This window comes from Diorhabda sublineata, chromosome 7, assembly GCF_026230105.1.
Source record: "Diorhabda sublineata isolate icDioSubl1.1 chromosome 7, icDioSubl1.1, whole genome shotgun sequence".
NCBI classification, from domain to species: domain Eukaryota; kingdom Metazoa; phylum Arthropoda; class Insecta; order Coleoptera; family Chrysomelidae; genus Diorhabda; species Diorhabda sublineata.
The window spans coordinates 15,951,659-15,972,155 of record NC_079480.1 but is presented as its reverse complement, the minus strand read 5'-3'; the positions used below and the strand labels follow the sequence as shown (position 1 = coordinate 15,972,155).

The window sequence follows — 20,497 nt, the reverse complement described above, 5'->3', positions numbered from 1 at the left end:
AGTTTATAAAGAAAAAATTTTGAAATGAAATATTACTGTTTACACAATAGGGAAATAGAATAGAATTGGTTGAAGTGCGAAATATGCTAGGCTGTTTTCATAGGTATGAAATGCAGTACTAAGGTCTGGTAAAGAAATTTTTTTCAAGCATTTATTACTTTCTTCAAAACAGACAAAAATATTCTATTATTTTACTATTACAATAATAAAATTATTATTATTATTATGGACGTAATCAAGCAGATAGGAGCTGTTATTTTAAAATTGAATTCAACATTTGTCAGAGTCAAAAATAGTGGTATAATCCTAAGAAATTTGTGGAAATGGGTAATTCGAGTCGTTAAGCTCTTACCCCAAAGAAGTCACGAATTATATGAATATTTTTCAATTACATATATTGATAAATAGTTGTAATATAAGCAAAGCATTCTGCTTTTTGTTACAATCATTTGACCTTTTTTCAAGTTCAATTACAACTAATTTGGATATAAGAACAATGAGCAATATTTTTATGTCAAAATCATGAAAAATAAAGTATTTTTTGAATATCATGCTCTGAAGTTTTGTTCTGACTTAGCTGTTACACTACACAACGCATAGTGCTCAGATTTTTTACCACAACACTAGCTCCACTCCTTTAAATCTTCCCACTATCCTATGTTGGTGCAGCAGCTGTATTGCTTTGATGATATGTATGGTTTCTTGTTAAATATTTTTTCCACTTTCCCAAACTTCTTTGCAGCATTTCTTTATTTACAGTACACATTCTACTTAGTAGCATCCGCTTTTCTTTTACTAATATTTTTTTTAGTTCTTTTATTTTGTAGTGCTATAATGATTGTTTAAGTACACTAATTGCTCTTGATTTTTCTCTGCTTCTGATTTTCTCACGGAAGAGTCTCTTCAACATCTTTTTCTAGGGTTTTCAGGGGATGTGATTGAGGGATCTGTTGAAGATCCAGGCTCTAGAGAAAGAGATTGTTTCTTTTAGGAGCCTGAAATGTGAGTTCTATTAATTTTTTTAAAAGTAATTACTTACCACTAATTGTTAACTACATTTAACAGGCAAAAATGGTGGGGAATAATAGAACTTTTGAGTTAGCAAAAAAATATAAAGTCTGTTCTTGGTAACTACAGAACTAGTTCAGGTAGTGCACACTAAAGCGTTGTTTGTAGCAGAACCGGCGCTAATGCCAGTTCAATGCACTGGGTTTAGAGTCAGTTCAGCCAATACAGTGCAATACGTGTAATCTGGAAATGGTGGCACTACATCTTCATCATCGGACGAATGTAAAATATCAGAAAGTATTAAATCGTTTTCCATGATTGTTAATACTACAAGACCTGAATCACATCAAATAACCTCAAACACAACAATCAACAAATGCTCCATTGCTCTCTGCACTTTATCGTTCTTTGATTCCTATCGAAATAATTCTATACACTTATGAGCTGGCCTGCACTGGTCCAGTTCCAGTCTAGCTACCAAATATAAACCTTTAGATTCACACCGCTTTATTTATAATTCGAACCTGTACTTTTAGGCCTATTTCCTATAGAAATTATGATTGGATGTTCAGGGATGCCTGTAGAGATATAAACATGAAACATCATGATAAAATAAATTAACAAAACTAGAGCTGAGTTTTAATTTGAACTTTCCAATAAAAATCGATCGGGTCGTTCGGAGCCGTGATAAAATTTTCCTCTGAGCTCGTTCGCAATCAACTGATAAGTGATATCTAGGATCACAGTTGACAGATTTTATATAAATATAAGTAGTGAAATACATATGTCAAACTTGTTGTATACTTAAACAATTTCTTTTTTGTTTAAAATGCTTTCCGAAATTTATTTAAAACGGGTAAATATGACTGCAGATGTGTATGCAGTATGTGTTCAACATGCCTTAACTACCGAAAAGCAAGAAATTATGGGGCTACTTATTGGTGAAGTAATTAGGGTCTAATATATGTATTCAAACAAAAATTGTATTGATGTATTGTAGGTGGATGAAAATGAACGTACATCAAATATATCTGCCTGTGTTATCTTACATAGAAGCGATAAACAACCAGATAGAGTAGAAATATCCCCTGAACAGTTATGCACAGCATCAATGCATGCTGATCAACTTGCAAATAAACTAAATAGACCGATGAGAGTATTAGGGTGGTATCATTCCCATCCACACATTACTGTATGGCCGAGTCATGTTGGTTAGAAAACCTATTATTTATTCTTATATTACAGTTCTTTATTGCCAATGAATTATGTTTGCTTATTAGGATACAAAACTGGACTATGAGTAAACAAAATTACCCTTTCTACCAATGAAAACCACAATATAAAATATTGAGCAGGGCTATATGCAGTGACATAGAGTGGACTAATATAGATGTAGACCAAAGTCACTTCAGTGATGTTCCTTTTCTTTAATTTCCAAGATCTACATACTACATTTATTCCACCAAATATGTTTTGATAGGACATGCCTACTCAAAACAGGGAAAAAATATAAATGGGTGGTGTTAAATTATTAAAAAGCATATAGATTGGAAAAAAGTTTTATTTTATAACTTGAGTGATTTAATTTTGTTGAAAAGTAATAATCTTCGGCTTTTTGCTTTACTGAAGTTCTGCATCATATTGTTTCTTAAGTAGTTTTTCATTTTATAGTTCATTTGTAATTATATATTGAATCATCTGGTTGGTGTCATTTACGTTTGGTAGATTAGGCACTAAAAGTTGTAGTTCTTCATAAAGTTCATAAGATTTTATGTCTTTGCTTTTTCCATCTCTAAGTACAGACCTAAATACAGTGCTTAAAAATTTCAATATTTGGCAAAGATTTTAAATTATTTATGTTGTACAAGAATTTAAAATTGTTGTAATATTCAGTGAGTGCAGTGAATCTTGTGTTAATGTCTTGTATCACAGCGTGTGCCAATTGTCAATAGAGATTTTCAGCTTTGAGGGACTACTTTGCAAAACACAACAGTTATTTGTTGGTGTGCAAGTAAACTGTAATTAATTTCTTTGGACCAAGCAACATCTGACATCAATATTTTTAAAATTCATAATCAAATTAATATTCTCTAACGATTGTTTACTAACCATTTGGACTTTTGCTTACATATTGTACTAGCAAGTTTAAGTTCCAAATTTAACTGGCGTCTATCCAGAAGTCACCAATACATTGAGAATATTCTTGTTATTTTTTTGCACACCGACAAAATCTTTTCCATTATAATGCATTCTTGACTTTTAGAGTTGGAATCAGTTGGCATTTCAATACCAATTTCTCACTATAGCAGTTAAGTGTAATTATTTTGTAGATATAAGAACACAAGCAATGTATCAAACAATGGATCCTCTATTTGTGGGTTTAGTTTTTTCTGTTTTTCAAAATAATGCAAGATCACGAGAAAATCAAATCCAAGTAACATGTTTTCAAGCAGTCCAAGAACATTCTGAGGTCGAAAGAAGAGAAATTGAGTTGGTGATACAGCCCTCATCATTTGAAAATTATAATTTAGAAGGTAGGGAACGTAGTAAGGAAACACCAAAGTGGACTAAATTTAATATATTTTCCGAACTTTCGAATACTTATGTATTCATCGTCTCTGAAAATATATTAAAGTTACTCTACTTTGGTGTTTCCTTGCTACGTTCCCAATAATAATATAGCTGGCAAAGTCTTCTTTACAATTTATATATATATATATATATATATATATATATATATATATATATATATATATATATATAAATGCATCTAAATGTTCTTGATTTTAGGTCTCTTCTGTTTTAAAATTAGTAGGTCTCTTCTGTTTTAAAATTAGTTTATTTTGATAGTTTTTAAAAGAGAGAAATTTTGACGTTTCGACTTTATAAAAAAAAACTAATTTTGAAACAGAAGAGACCTAAAATCAAGAACATTTAAGCATTAATATATCAAAAAGTCTAATAAATAAGAAATTGAAGAAATTTATATATATATATATATATATATATATATATATATATATATATATATATATATATATATATATATATATATATATAGTGTGTTTACTTAAGTTGAAACCATATGGAAATCTTTTTTACTAGTGGTTTTATGAAAAAAAGTTATTCTTGATAAAAAGTTCTGCATGGTCCAAAAGTTAAAATGTAACCATCAGATATCAATTTTTTAAAGCAGTATACGAGGTTTGTTAAATATGATTCTTGTGCAAGAGTAAAGTATCTTTATTTTTCACAATTCAGAAAAATGTTCTGATGTAAAGTTGTTTTGAATTAAAGGTTATATTCAAATATGCAATTACAATTTATTATGAAAATTCAGGTTTTGTGATTATTTACTAATTATTCCATATTAATTATTCTGGTGGGATACAATTTATCTCTCTTACCTGTTAAAAATATGATAACATTTCTATTTATTACTGTTTTTGAACAAGCTTGCAATTTACATACGTAATGAATGCGTAATAATTATTTATTGTAGAATTTGAAAAATCCATACAAAGAATATTTATTAAACAGAAATAAACATAATTAAATTTTAATTCAATGTCCTACAGCTTCGACATATATCCACAAGGAGTGTCAAATCAGCAGACCTAGGAGGCCAAAAAATATCTGAATCCCTGTGAATCACCTTCCCATTTAAACATATTTTCAAGGAGTACTTCAACGTTTAATGTATTATGGAAGCACTGTCTTGTTGGAACCAAATTGTCATATGTTCTTGTAAAGTAAGGTCGTGCAAAAAATTACTTACTTGATTTTTTAATAAGTATTGTGCGGTATTTAAGGAATTTACTTTTGTAAACACAACACCATACGTTTGTTTCAAAAGAATATTGGTTCCGAGTTATTATTACAAAGTTTGGATTGCTGTTAGACCATCAGCGACAATTTTGTGTTGAGACGGTTCTGTTTGAAGAAATTGTTGCCTCATCGGAAAATATTATAGTTCTTGTAAAATACGGGTCTTGATCCAACTTTCCTTGGATCAGAGCGCAGAATTCAAAACGAATAGGTAGTAACGTGTGTACAAATTGCGGTTTGTATGCATGATATTTATTACCTTTCAAAATATTTGCCACTGTATCTTTACTTACTAAAGTAGTTTGGATTGCAGATGCCCTTTTTCTTAATGACATTTTTGGGTTTTCTACGATATAGAGTATCACTTCAAATTCAGTGTCTTCATTCGCAACCTGTTTACGACGTTTATTCTTAAAATTTATTTTCTATACTTCCACTGGCCTTGAATTTATTTAAAATTTTTGCAACTATTGAATGACTGATGTTTGTATGCGGATGTCTATTATTAAAAAGATTTGCGGCTTCTCTATGTATTTTGTTATTGCCTCCAACATTTAACACAAACTCTATTTTTTCTTCACGATTTAGTAAATTTGCCATTTTTATTGTAATGTTATAAACAACTCACTCATAGATTGCGTTAAATTTTATTCTGTCAGAATAATTAACATGGAATGATTGGTAAATAATCACAAAACCTGAATTTTCATAATAAACGGCTGTAATTTCATATTTGAATATAACTTTTAATTTGAAACAATTTTAATTAATAAATTTTTTCTGAATTGTGACAAATAAAGATACTTTACTCTTGCACAAAATTCAAAGTTTTTGATAAACTCTGTATACTTCTTTAAAAAATTGATATCTGACGTTGCACTTCAACTTGTGAACCATGCAGAACTTTTTATCAAGAATAACTTTTTTTCATAAAACCACTAATAAAAAAGTTTTCCATATGATTTCAACTTAAGAAGATATAATAATAATTAATAATTTTTGAGAAATTGATAAAAAATTGACGTTACGACCTTCCTTCAGTCTTTATCAAAATATGATATTGACACTGACAATTTGCTTATTTATATTGATATATAGATCACCTTCATCATGAATATCGAAATAAGAATAAAATCAACTTAGAACTTTGTTCTAATAAGAAAAATTAATTTTTCCTTTGTCCCTACATCTCAAATATATAACAGTAATCAATTAAATTATTTATAGTTTTATTAGAATTTACAAAATAGAGCTATAAATTTTATTTAAATTATTTAGATCTTTTTTATCATTTATAGTTTTTTCGTTCATATGAATGTGAACCATTACTAAAAATTCCTTTTTCGTGTATTAAATTCAGTTTCAAGAATTTTTGAATCTTTATAATTGAATTTATGTTTTTTCACATTTCATGGTTCGTTAATGCAGTTCTATTTTTTTATCCTATTGATGACCTCTTAGTCTATTTTTTTAATACTGAGATGTTTACCCTATGTAGACAGCGTCACAATTAATACAAGGCACTTGATATATAATATTACTTGAAATAATTCGTTAATGGTTGGGAAAGCCCCTGTACATATGGTAAGGAAAAATTGAATCTTCCATTACTAATTGTGCTATAACACTTGAAATGGAAGCTCCCATAGCACAACCATCAATTTGTTTGTATATTTCATTTTCATATTTGAAATATGTTGTTGTAAGTGTAAGTTCTATAGCTTTTATAAATTCGTTTTGAAGTATTTCTGTATATTCTTTAATTTTGTCCCATTTTTTTATCAATATATTTGTGACAATGGTAATAGGAATATTTATACTTTTAATCTTTTCTTTGAAATCCCATGTGCTTTTGATATGGTATTTGTTTTGAAATAATTTTTTTTCATATAATTAGATAATGGGGTAAGAGGAGTTTGAATACTTGAAACAATCGTTCGAAGGGGAATGTCAAGCTTGTGAATGTCAATGTCATTATCATATTTTGATAAAGATTGAAGTTAAGTGTAAAGGTCAATTTTTTATCAATCTCTTAAAAATTATTAAAAGAAACTAATTTTAAAACAGAAGAGACCTAAAATCAAGAACATTTAGAAGCATTAATATATCAAAAGGTCTAAGAAATTAGAGAAATTTATATATATCTAAATTGAAAGAAATTATATATATATATATATATATATATATATATATATATATATATATATATATATATATATATATAATGAACTTTTTATAGGAATAGCAAATCTTCCCAAAATCCTAATTCAAGAAGAAGTAGAATGTCATGATGTACAGGATAATGGTACTCAAGATGAGTTAAGTGCCCTTCATAATGATGCTTTCAAAACATTAGCTTTAGTACACATCGTTTGTAAAATATCTAGGCCACTTTGTGATGATCTTGAACAAAGAAAAAGAACCATTAATCAAAGGGTTAAGGAACTAGAAAATCTTAAAAAAAATTTAAATTGAATTGTGCTTATTTTTAAGTTTTAATTTAATATCGTTAACTGTAATAAATATTTTCTTTGTACCACTTATACTTATTTTATATACCCAGTTTCAAATTTCTAAGAAAATGGAGTGCAAATAGTGAGTAACAGTAACTTCTTAATATCTAAAAAAAGGTTACAATACAGTGAAAATTATAGGAAAAAATGGGCGGATGTAATTTGGGCGCTAAAGGAATAATGATTCCTATAAGAGAAATGACCTATTATCACTTAAGGTTTGAAAAAATTTACCGTTAGAGGGAGCTATTTTGCACTTTTTTTAAATGAAAAATCTGCCTTTAATAAAGTTTCCTCACAACATTTTTGTAACACTCTACAGAATAAAGTAAATTTTATATTTCCTTATATTTTTATTTAGTACTTAAGTACATATTACATATAAAATAAAAGATTTACATACACACTACTCTTCTAACATAATCAATTATTTATTTTAATTTTATTTTATGAATAATAAGAAACACATTTAAAAACATCTAATCTTGTAATTTGATTTGATCGAAATCTATGAACAATATCTACTAAAAAATTTTATTTATTTTTAACTTTTGCATCTTTACTTCTTGCTGGAACTTGTAAGCTCTGTATTTTGATATAAGTATCAATCTGAAATTCTTTCAATTTTTCTATAAAAACGTATATAGCAGGGTGCGACGAATAAAGTGAAGAATTAATTCTAGAGTGAAATGACTCACATGCTTAGTTGTGTGAAATATTGATGGACTTCCATCTGACCACATAGTAGGAGGGAATTGTGAATCTTTATCTATATAAACATCTAATAAATAATCGGCGTATTTGTCCAAAGTTGCATTTACTAGTTCATAACACATTAAGTCAAACACAAAACAAACTTCCACTTCATCGGGATTTAGATATGTTAATCCAAATGTATGCTTTATCCACCTTCCAATTTCCGAATCTCTATTATTGAATTCCGAGTCAAACCAAGAGCTTGTATTTTTCTAAACCAAGCTTGGTGTAAATGAAATCTACAACCATTTATTTTTATATTTTATTTATATATTTTAGAAGAATTTGAAAGTATTGTCCTATTTAATTTCTCGTCTGCTTCATGGTTGTGATTTAAATTTTTTCTCGAAATTGTAAATTCAAGACCAACAGTAGATACGTTGGCAGAACATTTTACATTCTTTTTCACGCACCTCCAATACAATTCTCCACTTTTCAAAACTTTATCGTGAAAAAACGCAAAATTTTCTAAGATTAGAAGAGTTTTACCACGCGAACTTTTCATTATTTGAGCCATTTCAATAATGTAAAGTATCTATACGACACAACAACTGAATCTGATCTTAGGTAAGAAAACTAGTCAACCCTCTATCTACAGTGTATTTCCAAAATATGTTAAGTACCTACTTAAAAATCTATCAACTTTCCCCCTATTGGGTTATTTTATGACTAGACCTACCTGCACTTCTTAGCTCCGAAAATACATTTCGGATTATCTACCCTTCTTGGTCAGACAGGTAAAGAAGGATGGTTAGCGCCCAAATTACACCCGCCGAAAAAAATTTAATCGCAATTACAATATCATAAATTTTCAATCTTATACCTTAGATAAATCAAATTTAGATTTTGCGTCTAATTCAACAATTTATTGTATTTCTTCTTTTGTATTCAAATAGAAATTTTTGACATGCAAAGCTCGATCAATAACTTTAATTTACTGTTATTGGATGGCTATTATGTATTATTGCTCAAGACTTCGTTTTTAAACAGAAATATGTGTTTAAAAAGACCTGGCAAGTTTTTTTACTTGAGCAGATGGTTACTGGAATCATTTTTTTTTTCTCATTTATAAACGGTAAAATTTTTTATCATGTTTATTGAAGAGCAGTGGATGCTATTTATGTCAAAATATGAATCACGTCAACATATTGAGAACAATTTGTCCGAAAATAATTTTCTTTTAATGGGTTGTAACAAATATTACCTACTGAAAGGAGTGCGTACCTTTGTACTGCCTAGCAAGGTAGTTTCATTTCCGATCAATATCACGCGACTTTTAAAAATTGAATTCGTATAAGTTACCATTGCGCTTTTGTGGGACTATGATAGCGATTTCGGTGATATATTGTTTAGTTACGATTCAATATCAAGGACAGATTATATGAAAATTTGTGTATTTATCCTATCAATTAAATCACTATTTATGTGTTTGAAGTAGGAATGTTATACAAATTAAGGATCTCAAGTAAAACCAAAACATAAATATTATGTGGCATCTCAAATACAAATTTACAAATTTTCTTGCTTTCACCCATAGAAGCCCAATGTTGCGACATTAAGACGGGTTTTTCCTATAACAAAATTTCCTCGGCCCATCCCTTTTCGAGATATCACCCTTAAAAGAAGGTGACTAAAATTGTGGTTTTATTTTTTTCTTTTGAAATTTGAGTAAATCTATAAACTTAAAGTTCTGTAATTTTCGTGCACTGGCAAAGGACTAACTACTGGTATTTTGTCAATATACTGTACGGTTTCGTTCGAGACACTATCTATAATGCGCATGCTTGAAAATTCTCTAAAATATCAGTAGTGTTGTACTCTTACTCAATTACAAAACAATTGGCAATTTCATGGCTGTGGAAGCTAGCATTCTATGTTGATTTGACAAAACATGTGAACGAACTGAATTTGAGATTGCAAGGAGAAATCCACTATCTTCCTGATTTATACACTAATATCAAATCATTCCGGAAGAAATTGATACTGTTTCAATCACAACTACGAAGTAAATGTTTTTCACATTTTAAAACATGTGAAATATTCAGCCACACCACTGAGACTGAGTTTCCTATCGATTTTGCAATCGAAACTTTGAGTGCTTTGAAAATAAATTTTGATACTCGTTTCTCGGACTTTGATGCCATTGCGAATCAAATTAAGATTTTTCAGAATCCTTTTGATACTGACATTGAAACCCTAGCCCCGGAACTCTAAATGGAAATGATTGATCTACAGTGCAGTGATATAATTAAGAACAGATATAAAAACTCATCTTTGTTGGAATTTTATAAGAGTCTTCCACTGACACTATTTGATAATTTGCTTGTGGGCTGTTTTCTGTTTTTGGTACTACTTATTTGTGTGAGAAGACCTCCAAAATGAAGTGCACAAAAAATGTTTACAGATCTAAATTAACTGATGAGCATCTTGAATCTCTTTTAATATTTAGTACAAGTAAAATTAGTTCACAACTTCACATTAGTATTTCATATGTCATTATGCTTGTTATAAGTTATGTTTTTATTTAAAATGTTAGTTGGATTTATTTCAATAATTTGTTAATTATTATATACTGAAGTTAAATTTTCTGCATATTCTACATGTCTTTACTCATTACAATTCTGTGTTTCTTTATCCAACTTATCACAAAAACAATAAGCCTACAACAATGTTATGAGTAGTTAGCCCATAACCATATCAATGTAGATGTCATATTAATAATTATTCACCATAAAATTAGAATACTTCAGTAAACTAAATTTAATTTGCTATAAGAAGTATGTTCTCTAAAAGGAGTTTTCAAGTATGCTAGCTCTCCGCGGGCCGGACAAAATCTGTCCGCGGGCCGTAGTTTGGAGACCCCGGATCTATAGTATTTTACAAAATTTTTCGTCAGTTGTCAAAATTCACGGAAAAAGTAATTGTAATTAAAATGTTTTTCAGTTATATTTATATCTGAGAACAAAAAATAATTAGAGAGAAAGAAAAAAGTGCATTGTAAAATATTTCTATGTAGTTCACATTACATAGTTTAATATGATAAAAATAAAACACAGCATATACATTTAATTATAAAAATACTTGAAACAGAATTAAATAAAATTTTTTATAGAAATGATTCTATATATCTAAATAGTTCAAATTTGTTTCTTGACTATTGAAAGGTAAATTTTGATAATTTAGACTTTGCAACAGATTAACCTAAAGAATGTACAAAGAAAAAATAAAAACAACTAGTAACTAAAGATATAATTGGTTAATAGAAACCAAATTATCAATAGAAAATGAATTGCTAATAAATTAAACTACTATTAAATCCATAAGTAAAACTCTGCAGTGTTGCTGTCAAATCATACACATATCATAAAATCGAAGAAGGGGGAAGAGCATTACCTTTTGCAATGCCCTGAAATAGCATCAAGGAATGTTCATATCTCCATTATCAGGAATAAAGGCAGAAATAAGTGTCATGGTAATTTTGTTATCATACCTCACTAATGATAAATTTTACTCATTCTCATTAAAAATTCAAATCAAAAGGGACTCTTAGAAGTTTCAAATATATTTTTTAAATTGTATCTACCGACTTATTTTGGGTACACAGCTGCTCACTTCAGCAATTTTCTCTTGTTAATCAGAAATAGGGTTATACATATAAATATTTATTTGTGTGATCTTCTAGTAGGTATAGTATATAAATGCTAGGTAAAAAAAGTTATTTTCAAATTAATTACATTGATGAACGGAAAATGCTACGTCTATTTTGAATTAACGATTAGTAATAAAACCAAGACAAACTTGTTTAAAGGAATGTAATTTCAAAATTTTGAAAACAACAGATTGAATGGGAAAAAGATATAAAACAACCTACTTTCTATCACAGATGTGTGAATATAATTTTACAAAATAAATATAAATTAAACATCAATATGATAGACAGTAGCATCATCTTCTTGATACATGCACTGATATGAAAATGTATTTGGTGTAAAAACACTTTATTGTACTAATTGTGAATACTGATCTGGTGAATCGGTACTCATTGGCTGCTGGCCTCGTCAATAAGCTGGAAAATAAAAATCTGTAATAGAAGTAATGAAAACTCTGGTAATTACTAGTACTGCCTGACTTTTACTTATACATAGTGAACAGCAAGAAATTAATTAGCACAATACTAAAAACATAATAAGAATTATCTATTTGTTATCTTGGAATTCTTCTAGTTATTCGATTTTATCCCCTAACATATTTGTTAGATCGTGGCTCCTAATTTTGAATCTGCCGTATTTGTCTGCTACTATCGTCGTTAAATTTTGTTCTACAGCTTCTGACTGTGCTTCTTTAAAGACAGACTTGCTTTTCTACCGTTTCCTCACTGGTAATTTCTGTATTCGGTCCTAACCGCTGTGCTATTAGCCTTCTACACTTTATCGAGTCGGTTTTTCTCACGTTTCTTCCTGTTTGACTGTTGCCACTACCCACGGCGGGGACGATCGGTGTGTGAGCATCACCGCCGTCGGCGGTTCTTATGTCTATAGGCACCACTATGTATCTCCACACAGCAATTAACGTCCAGCCGTCCTCCTTGTGGTGGGTAGTTCGGTCTTACCGTTCATATCGCTTGATAAGATGAGTGATCCTCACGTCTATTTCTTCTTGCACTGTACCATGCATTCAGATATCTTACGATGATCCATCTGGGATCATCTGGGAGTACCGCTAACACCCCGGTTGATTGTTTTCATGAATACTTCCGTGCTTAGTAGACCGTCTGGTGTGTTCATTAGGTGATTACACAGCTCATTTTCACAAAGATCTTTGTGCCGAAGAGGTTCCGTCTATACTGTTGTAGCCCGGCCTGGTGAGTCTATTTGCAGTGCAGCTTCTGCCTTCTCTGGTGCTAGTAAGAGAGTTATTTTCTATGTAATTTGACACCATACCAGATTTGCTCTTTTCATAAGGTCTATCTCCTCTTTATTAACAACCAACATTGCTATTTCATCAACAAAGCCCATCGGAGTAATGTCTTTTGGCAACTCCAATAGCAGATCAGAGGATATTTTAAATTTTTATTGAAGTTTTTAACTTTAATCCATTTACTGTCTAACTATTTTTCATCTGTTAAGTATAAGTCCTCTTTTTCATTATCGCTGTCAACTTCAGTTGGTTTAAATATCTGCTGAATTGCTTCAACCTGTATTTGTTAAACAGTAAGTACTTTACTAATTTATGATAATAAGCGGAAAAGTCTGTTCTCACCAAAATGAAATTCAAATTGACAAATTTTGTAATTATAAAGGCACAGATTTCAAATATTATCGGCAATTTAGACGCACGTACCTATCCCCAATTATAATACATTCTACATTTAATTTTTCGGTTCAAATTTAAGAAACATTGTACATTTTTCTCCAAACTTTATTTTATTTTATGGTGAAGTGAAGCATCCAATTGTTTCCACTTTTTTTGCAACAAAGTATATGAAAATACTTTTTGAAATGTGTTTGTAATAATGTCACATACTATAACTGAAATGCTCAATTAAAAAAGAGAATGATGAATTTATGTATCAGCCAAAATTATATATAAATCGACAGTGTACCCCTCTTTATTACAAACATTCATCTTAATGTTCACTATGTAAAACATGTTTATAGTATTTTGCTCAAATTCACCATTGTATTTAAATAAATTACTTTCTACTTACAATCAATGCTATTTTTTCAATCAGTTATAATTGCCAAACTGGATGTGTTTTGGCTTAGAATTTTCTCTAGCCGAGAAACTTCGGTTATTACCATATCCCCAACGACCACCTTTGTGTCCTCCATAACTTCCACCACCACGGCTGGCAAGAGCAGATAATTTTGGATTCACAACCTTAAAATAAAAGTTGATCAGTTAAATTTGATTAACATGTTCATAATCTGTTTGAACTACCTGATTAGCTTCTGTAAGAACAGATATCAAATCCCTAGCATGCCTAGAGTCTTTTTGTGTGAAAAAGGCATAAGAGGTGCCTGAATTTTCAGATCTGCCAGTTCTTCCTATTCTATGTATGTAATCTTCTGATGAATTTGGAAAATCGTAATTCACTACATATTTTATTCCATCAACATCTAATAAGAAAGTGAACATATTAACTTGGAAATTTTCTTCCAAAAATCAGATTTTGCAGTGTAAAATTGATAAATGTACACTCGATCACAAAAATATACAACCATGAATACTATATAAACAGGATACAGGAATCCCGTGTGTAATCAAAATAAGTTTAGACCAGAAATAAATGAGGTCAATTGTTATAAATAAAATTATATACTGTAAAAGGGTAAAATATAACAATGAAAATGCCTATTGCTTTTTTATCAATTAATAATGCTATGCACGGTTCTTGCTATAGACAAAGTATTAAAAAAGTATAAGAATTGAACTACCTTTGTTGTCAACATAGTAAACAAGATACGGATCCTAGCTCATAAAGTCACGTCCAAAGAGGAAAATAATGCATATCAATTTTCCAACGGGTGCAGTTCATTTGCACTTTTGGATTGCCAGCAGTTAAACTATCAAGAAAAGTGAGTGTCTGAAAATATTGCGCCCTCCAGTAGAGGAGTTGACAATGAAAAGCAGTAAGCAACTTTGACTTTGGTATCATGTATCAAAACAGTATGAAGACGACCTTTTGAAAATCGTATTTTGAAAGTCAGGTGTTGAGAAATAAATTTGGAATTGCAGTTTTGAAGTCAGTACAGCAATGTATTGATCATATCAAAGTATAGATAATCGAAAGACAAACAGGCACTAAGACAGCTAAACACCTTCAGGCAAAAACTTTGAACCTGTTTCAAGAAAGAATACTCAGCTCTTCTGGAAAATAGAGAGAGGAACCAGAAAAAAAGAGATTAAAGAGGAAGACATTGCAATGATAGAATGGGATAAACTTGCCTTTAAAATATGTGATGGAGGTTTACTTTGATAAAAAATATCTAACCCTGAAGCAAAGACAAATATCAAGAGATTGTCAAATAAAGGCCTGCATTTAAAACCTGGAGCTGTGAAATTTAAAAAATAGAAGATGGATCTTCTCAAACAGTTTAAGCACAGTTTAGCAACTACTGAACATGTTAGAAATTAAAACTTCTAAAAAACTCTTCCTAGAATTATGGAAATGGACAATTCCAATGATTTATTTAGAACGAGTTACTCATTCGTTTTGGTATGAATTATTCTTATAAAATGGGCACTAATAAATTCCAGGCACACAGAAATCAATTTCAATTGTTGTGTTTGTGAAAGCACAATGTTTCAGCTAACAATTAAAATTAAGCACAAAAAAGACAAGACCATTAACCTCCATGTTTCTACATCCAGTGCTCTACTTAATGGTAGAACCAGTAGAAGAATGTGTATAGGAAGAAGTGAGTCCGCCCATGTGATATATTTGAAGTGTGTATTGGTAATTGACATGTTTAACAAAAAAATGAAACTAGCTGATAAACTTATAGATATTGGAAAAACATTATGTGGAATAGCCAAAATCAACCAAAAAGTTGATGACATTTCCGAGAATGATAATTGCTTTGAACTAATTTTTATAATAAATATTAATTAATTAATTTAAGTAAGAAAAAATCGTTTGAATGAACATACCCAATCCCCTAGCAGCAACATCTGTAGCTACTAATATTGTGGCCTTTCCATTTCTAAACTGTCTTAAAACATAATCTCTTTCTTGTTGACTCTTATCACCATGCATTGCAACTGCAGGCCAGCCTATCTGCCTTATACCATTCGTTATATAGTCTACTTTCTTTTTTGTTTCTGCAAAGATGATTGTTTTGCTTCCAGGTTCGCAACCATCACTTATTTCTTGTAAAAGGTCTGTCAATCTGGAAATAATCAAAAATTAGTTACTCTTATCAATGAGCCGTTTATTTTGAAAGTGGTCTTACTCCATTTTACAACTTCATGTTATTTATCAGTAAAGCATTTTAGTTTTCTTTAAGTAAGTAAGTTCTAGACAATAAGATAATTCTTGACACATAAGTTCTCAAAGATAGTTCAATAATTGAACCCTATAGTTACAAAGTGGCCTGAATTTTAATATTTAGTAGTGATAATGTTGGAAAGCAGTTATTTTAATTAATTAGTATTTATAAGTTTTAGTTTTGATCTATTAATTTATCCTTAAAAGGTAATTTTTCTTGTCTGTAATTTGAGATATGGATATTACAATTAATATAAAACTCAAGTGATAGATAGATAGTGAAGTTGCAAAATAAACAGCTCAAATAATTGTTAATATTACTCACTTGTTTTCTTTTTCATGTTCTTGACACACATCGACAATTTGAACTATGTTATGATTAGCTGAAAGATGCGTACTTCCTATGTTAATGTAAATTGCATCATTCATAAAATCATTGGCTAATCTCATAACTTCCTTTGGCCATGTTGCTGACCACATTAGAGTCTGTCTATCAGGTCTTATCTGACCAAGTATCTTGCGAATCTGAGGCTCAAAACCCATATCTAACATTCTATCTGCTTCATCCAACACCAAATAAGTACATCTTTCTAAGTTGGTAGTGTCTCTTTCTAAGAAATCAATCAATCTACCAGGTGTGGCAATGCAAATTTCAACACCTCTTGATAGATCACGGGCTTGTGGTCCTTTAGGAGCTCCACCAAATAGACAAGTGTTGCGAACATAAGAAGATTTGCCAAATTCTGAAGCTACTTTTTGTATTTGTTGAGCTAGTTCTCTCGTTGGTGCAAGAACCAGTGCAATAGGTCCATCACCTAAAAAACATAATGCAAGAATATTTAGGTACTGTTGAATCAACTTACCAACTAAAAATCATCTTCTAACATAAGGCAATTAAGACATATTCTATTTATAATATCCTAAATCATCTTCTGCAACATCAGTTATTAATTATAGCTCAATACTTCACCTTTCCTTATTGGTGGTTGGTTATTGATATGAACAATAGCTGGCAAAATATAAGCTAATGTCTTTCCCGAGCCTGTCTTTGCAATTCCGACCATATCATTACCACTCATTGCAATAGGCCATCCTTGAGCTTGGATAGCAGTTGGGGTTTCAAAGCCTTGATTTCGAATTTCATCCATGACATAATCTGGAAAATTAGCCTCATTGAAATGCTGGATGGGGCGTGGTGCATTTTTATCTACTGTAATTTCTTTTGATTTTCTATATTGCTGAATTTCATGTGGAGATCTACTGGCAACATCTAAATGGGCTGCATAAAAATTTTTTTTGAATGGCTTAAGAGTCTTGCTATTCCATTCTACTTTCTTAAGACTCTTGCCTTCATTTTCATAACCATTTCTTTGCATTCCATTACTTATATTAGATGAGTATTTGCGTTCCTTTTGCTTACTAAATCTATTGTCACGGTTCCCAAACTTGTTATTTTGTTTGTCAAACCTAAAATTCATGAGGGTCAGTTATAACTTTCAAGACACTTTTTCGTTCTAAAACTTATAATGAAAAATTTTGAAATGAATTTTTTTATTTCTGTCATATGGAGAATTGCTTTACCTTAAAATTTTAATCTATGTATGTAGTTAAAACGGGCAGGTTTGTTACATTTATTGTCTATTTACATACTATATCTAATATATACAAATGTAATTTATACACTCAAAATCACACGAGGTTGATATTTTTCTCGCCAATTTAACTCAATATTAAATAAAGTGCAATCAAATTTATGTACTCACATTTTATTATTAGGTTGTCTTCGTTGTTATCTTGAGGCTATAAGATTGTTCTGTTATTATTGAACAACTATATTTATTTTGAACCGAAGGTTTATTCACCTGAAAGAATAAATTCAATGTCAAGTTAGTTTCACATATTACAAATGTTACAAATTTATCTAAAACTTCGATCCTTACCTCCACGTGGTTCTAGACAGAAAGAAAGTCAAAGTCATAGATGAACCCATAGATAAACCACATCTTATAATAATAGCCAACTCGAGTTTTCGTTGTAGCTCCACCTCTTGGTTTATGAGCAATACTAAACGTATGACAGTTTCCTTTCTGCTTTTAGCGGCATACCTCAAATTTCAAATTTAAATCTTTCGACTAGTTATGTTTGGAAACAATTCAATGGAGTTATATAAAACAAAATAGTCGGTGTCATTAATTTTGATGCAATTTCGGAAAGATTATGTAAAATAAGGTTACAGGGCAAATACAAGAAAATAATAATAAATATGCACCTAAAGAATTAACACAGAAATACGAGTTTTATGAAGATATGGCAAGCGCATTAGAGAAAACCTCAAGGCACGATATAAAGATGGTGGTAGAAGATGTGAATACTAAGGTGAGAATGGAAACGATATACAAGAAAGTAAAAGGAGAGAAGAGTGAGTATGATCAAAGTAACGAAAAAGGAAATTACTTGAATTCGCTATGGAACATGAAATGGAGATGGGTAGCACGAGATATGACCATAGAGAAATACATGAAATAACGTGAATTTTACCGTGAAACGTGAAAGTTACAGAAGTGCGGACGCAAATACAGATCACTTTTCAGTAGTAGGAAGCAACATTAAGCAACATCTACCAATAATACCGAATACCTAACCTAACCTAACCAATAGAAGTAAGAAGTATAATATATCAATGATACAGGAAAACGGGATGAAACAAGAAATTCAAGAATATCTCAGCACAAATCTGAGAACAATGAACATGAAAGATAATGTGGAAATGAAGTGGATACAAATAGAAAAATTAATGGGACATGTGGCAAAGATTGAAGAAGAAAACAAGTAAAAAGATGGTTCGGTGAAGAGTGTAGGAAGAAACTAGAGGAAAGGAATCTAGTACGACTAAGAACACTAAAAACTGACTCGACAGAAGCCAAGAGAAAATATTCAGAAATTCGAAAGGATACAAAAATATACTCACATATAAAAAGAGAATATACATGCACAAAAACTACAAAATATTGAGGAACACTTTAGGAACACAGAATTGAGAAATTTTTACCAAGAGGCTAAAAAAGAAAGCGAGAGCACAGTTAATTACCAAGTACCTTATATCAGGGACAACGACGGAAGGCTTTTAATAGATCCACATCAAAAAGTTAGGAGATGGTCTCAATACTTTGAAAGAGTATAAAATGGACAAGAAGAAGAATCGGAACAGGAAGAAGATATAGGAGACGAAATAGAAAATGAGGATCTCCTGGAGGAATCAAGTGATGGAGAAATCGTAGAACAAAAATTTGGAATGAAGAGCAAATGCCCGAAGGATAGAATAATAAATATATCCAATATTCAAGAAGAGAGATAAAAGTAAATGTGAATGAATTAGTTCAAATAAGAAAATCTGAAAAATTAGTGGCTTGGTTAGAGAAAAGGAGAAATATTTCATATGGAGGAAAAGTTGGCAGATTTTCCAGCTGTAAAGTATGACAAACAGTTAAAAAACCTTCGAGAATGGCACCGGTGTATGGTACGATATAAATATAGTAATTATAGATAATTTGAAGTATGCTGAGTTAAAAGAAATTATCTCACAGTTCGTTATTAAAAATTACAACAATTGCGTTATCCAAGGTGTAAATAATCTTTGGCGCTTTCTCAAATGCTAATGAGGCGCCACCCTTATGTAACGCATTTCGTCACTTTTCTCATACTTCTCTCTACCCACCATATTTTTCTCGTCTGCTGTCACCATAGAGAAAATAGTAAAGATATATAAAGCGAATTTATGGAACGATCCGAACGGCTACCAGAAAAAGAAAGAACTTCGGTATACCCAAAGACATTTTGGATGATCTAGGATTTAGGTATATCACTATCTATTTCTTTCTACTTTATTTTGATTAGATCGAAATGACGTCGAAGTTTCAAGTGTTAGGAACGGAAAAAGAGGAGAATAATAGTTTTTGAATTTATCGGCGTTCACGCTGCTTAAAATACTCTTTTGGGCGTTTCACATAACGACTACGATCGATGTGGTCACAGCGAGAACGTCTCTCATGACTAGGGCTGGGCAATTATTTTCGATTAATCAACTAATGGTACATTCTAAGCCCTAAGAAAAAAATTTTGCAACAATAATTTTTCTTTTTTTATCTTTTTATTAAAATATGTAAGATTCACGCCAACTAAGTGGACTAAGTGGAACGGGAGAGAACGAGGTCTTGAACGTGATTGTCGAGAGTGTTTAGTGGAATGCACCCTTTTTCTCTCGACCAATAGTACATTTCACCTATGGAGTGTAGAGAAGGAGGAACGTCTCTGGGTTAAAAAATGTGAGCTGATTTTTGATGGATAAATAGGTGGCGCTGATTATAGAGGGTATTCGCTTGAATTTTACGCGCTGATTTGAAAA

The 20,497-nt window shown here is 30.6% G+C and overlaps 2 protein-coding genes across 3 annotated transcripts; one reads left to right on the top strand and one right to left on the bottom strand.

Moving 5' to 3' along the window:
• The first annotated feature begins 1,750 nt into the window (after window positions 1-1,750).
• LOC130446413 (lys-63-specific deubiquitinase BRCC36-like) lies at window positions 1,751-7,379 on the top strand. The gene is made up of 4 exons (XM_056782663.1): window positions 1,751-1,954; window positions 2,009-2,219; window positions 3,339-3,542; window positions 7,076-7,379. The coding sequence occupies exons 1-4, from the start codon at window positions 1,838-1,840 to the stop codon at window positions 7,309-7,311; spliced, it is 768 nt and encodes a 255-aa protein (XP_056638641.1). The 5' UTR covers window positions 1,751-1,837; the 3' UTR covers window positions 7,312-7,379.
• A 4,523-nt stretch (window positions 7,380-11,902) lies between these two features.
• On the bottom strand, window positions 11,903-18,109 carry LOC130446225 (ATP-dependent RNA helicase p62-like). 2 transcript variants are annotated; one of them, XM_056782324.1, is made up of 8 exons: window positions 18,036-18,109; window positions 17,859-17,957; window positions 17,066-17,562; window positions 16,421-16,910; window positions 15,759-15,997; window positions 14,046-14,224; window positions 13,813-13,985; window positions 11,903-12,171 (listed from the first exon to the last, which is right to left on the bottom strand). In XM_056782324.1, coding segments are annotated over exons 2-7 (1,560 nt in total). In that variant the 5' UTR covers window positions 17,861-17,957; window positions 18,036-18,109; the 3' UTR covers window positions 11,903-12,171; window positions 13,813-13,832. The 2 variants fall into 2 exon arrangements, with proteins under 2 accessions (XP_056638302.1, XP_056638301.1); XM_056782323.1 differs by having other exon boundaries at window positions 11,903-12,186; window positions 18,036-18,106.
• Between the last annotated feature and the right edge of the window lie 2,388 nt (window positions 18,110-20,497).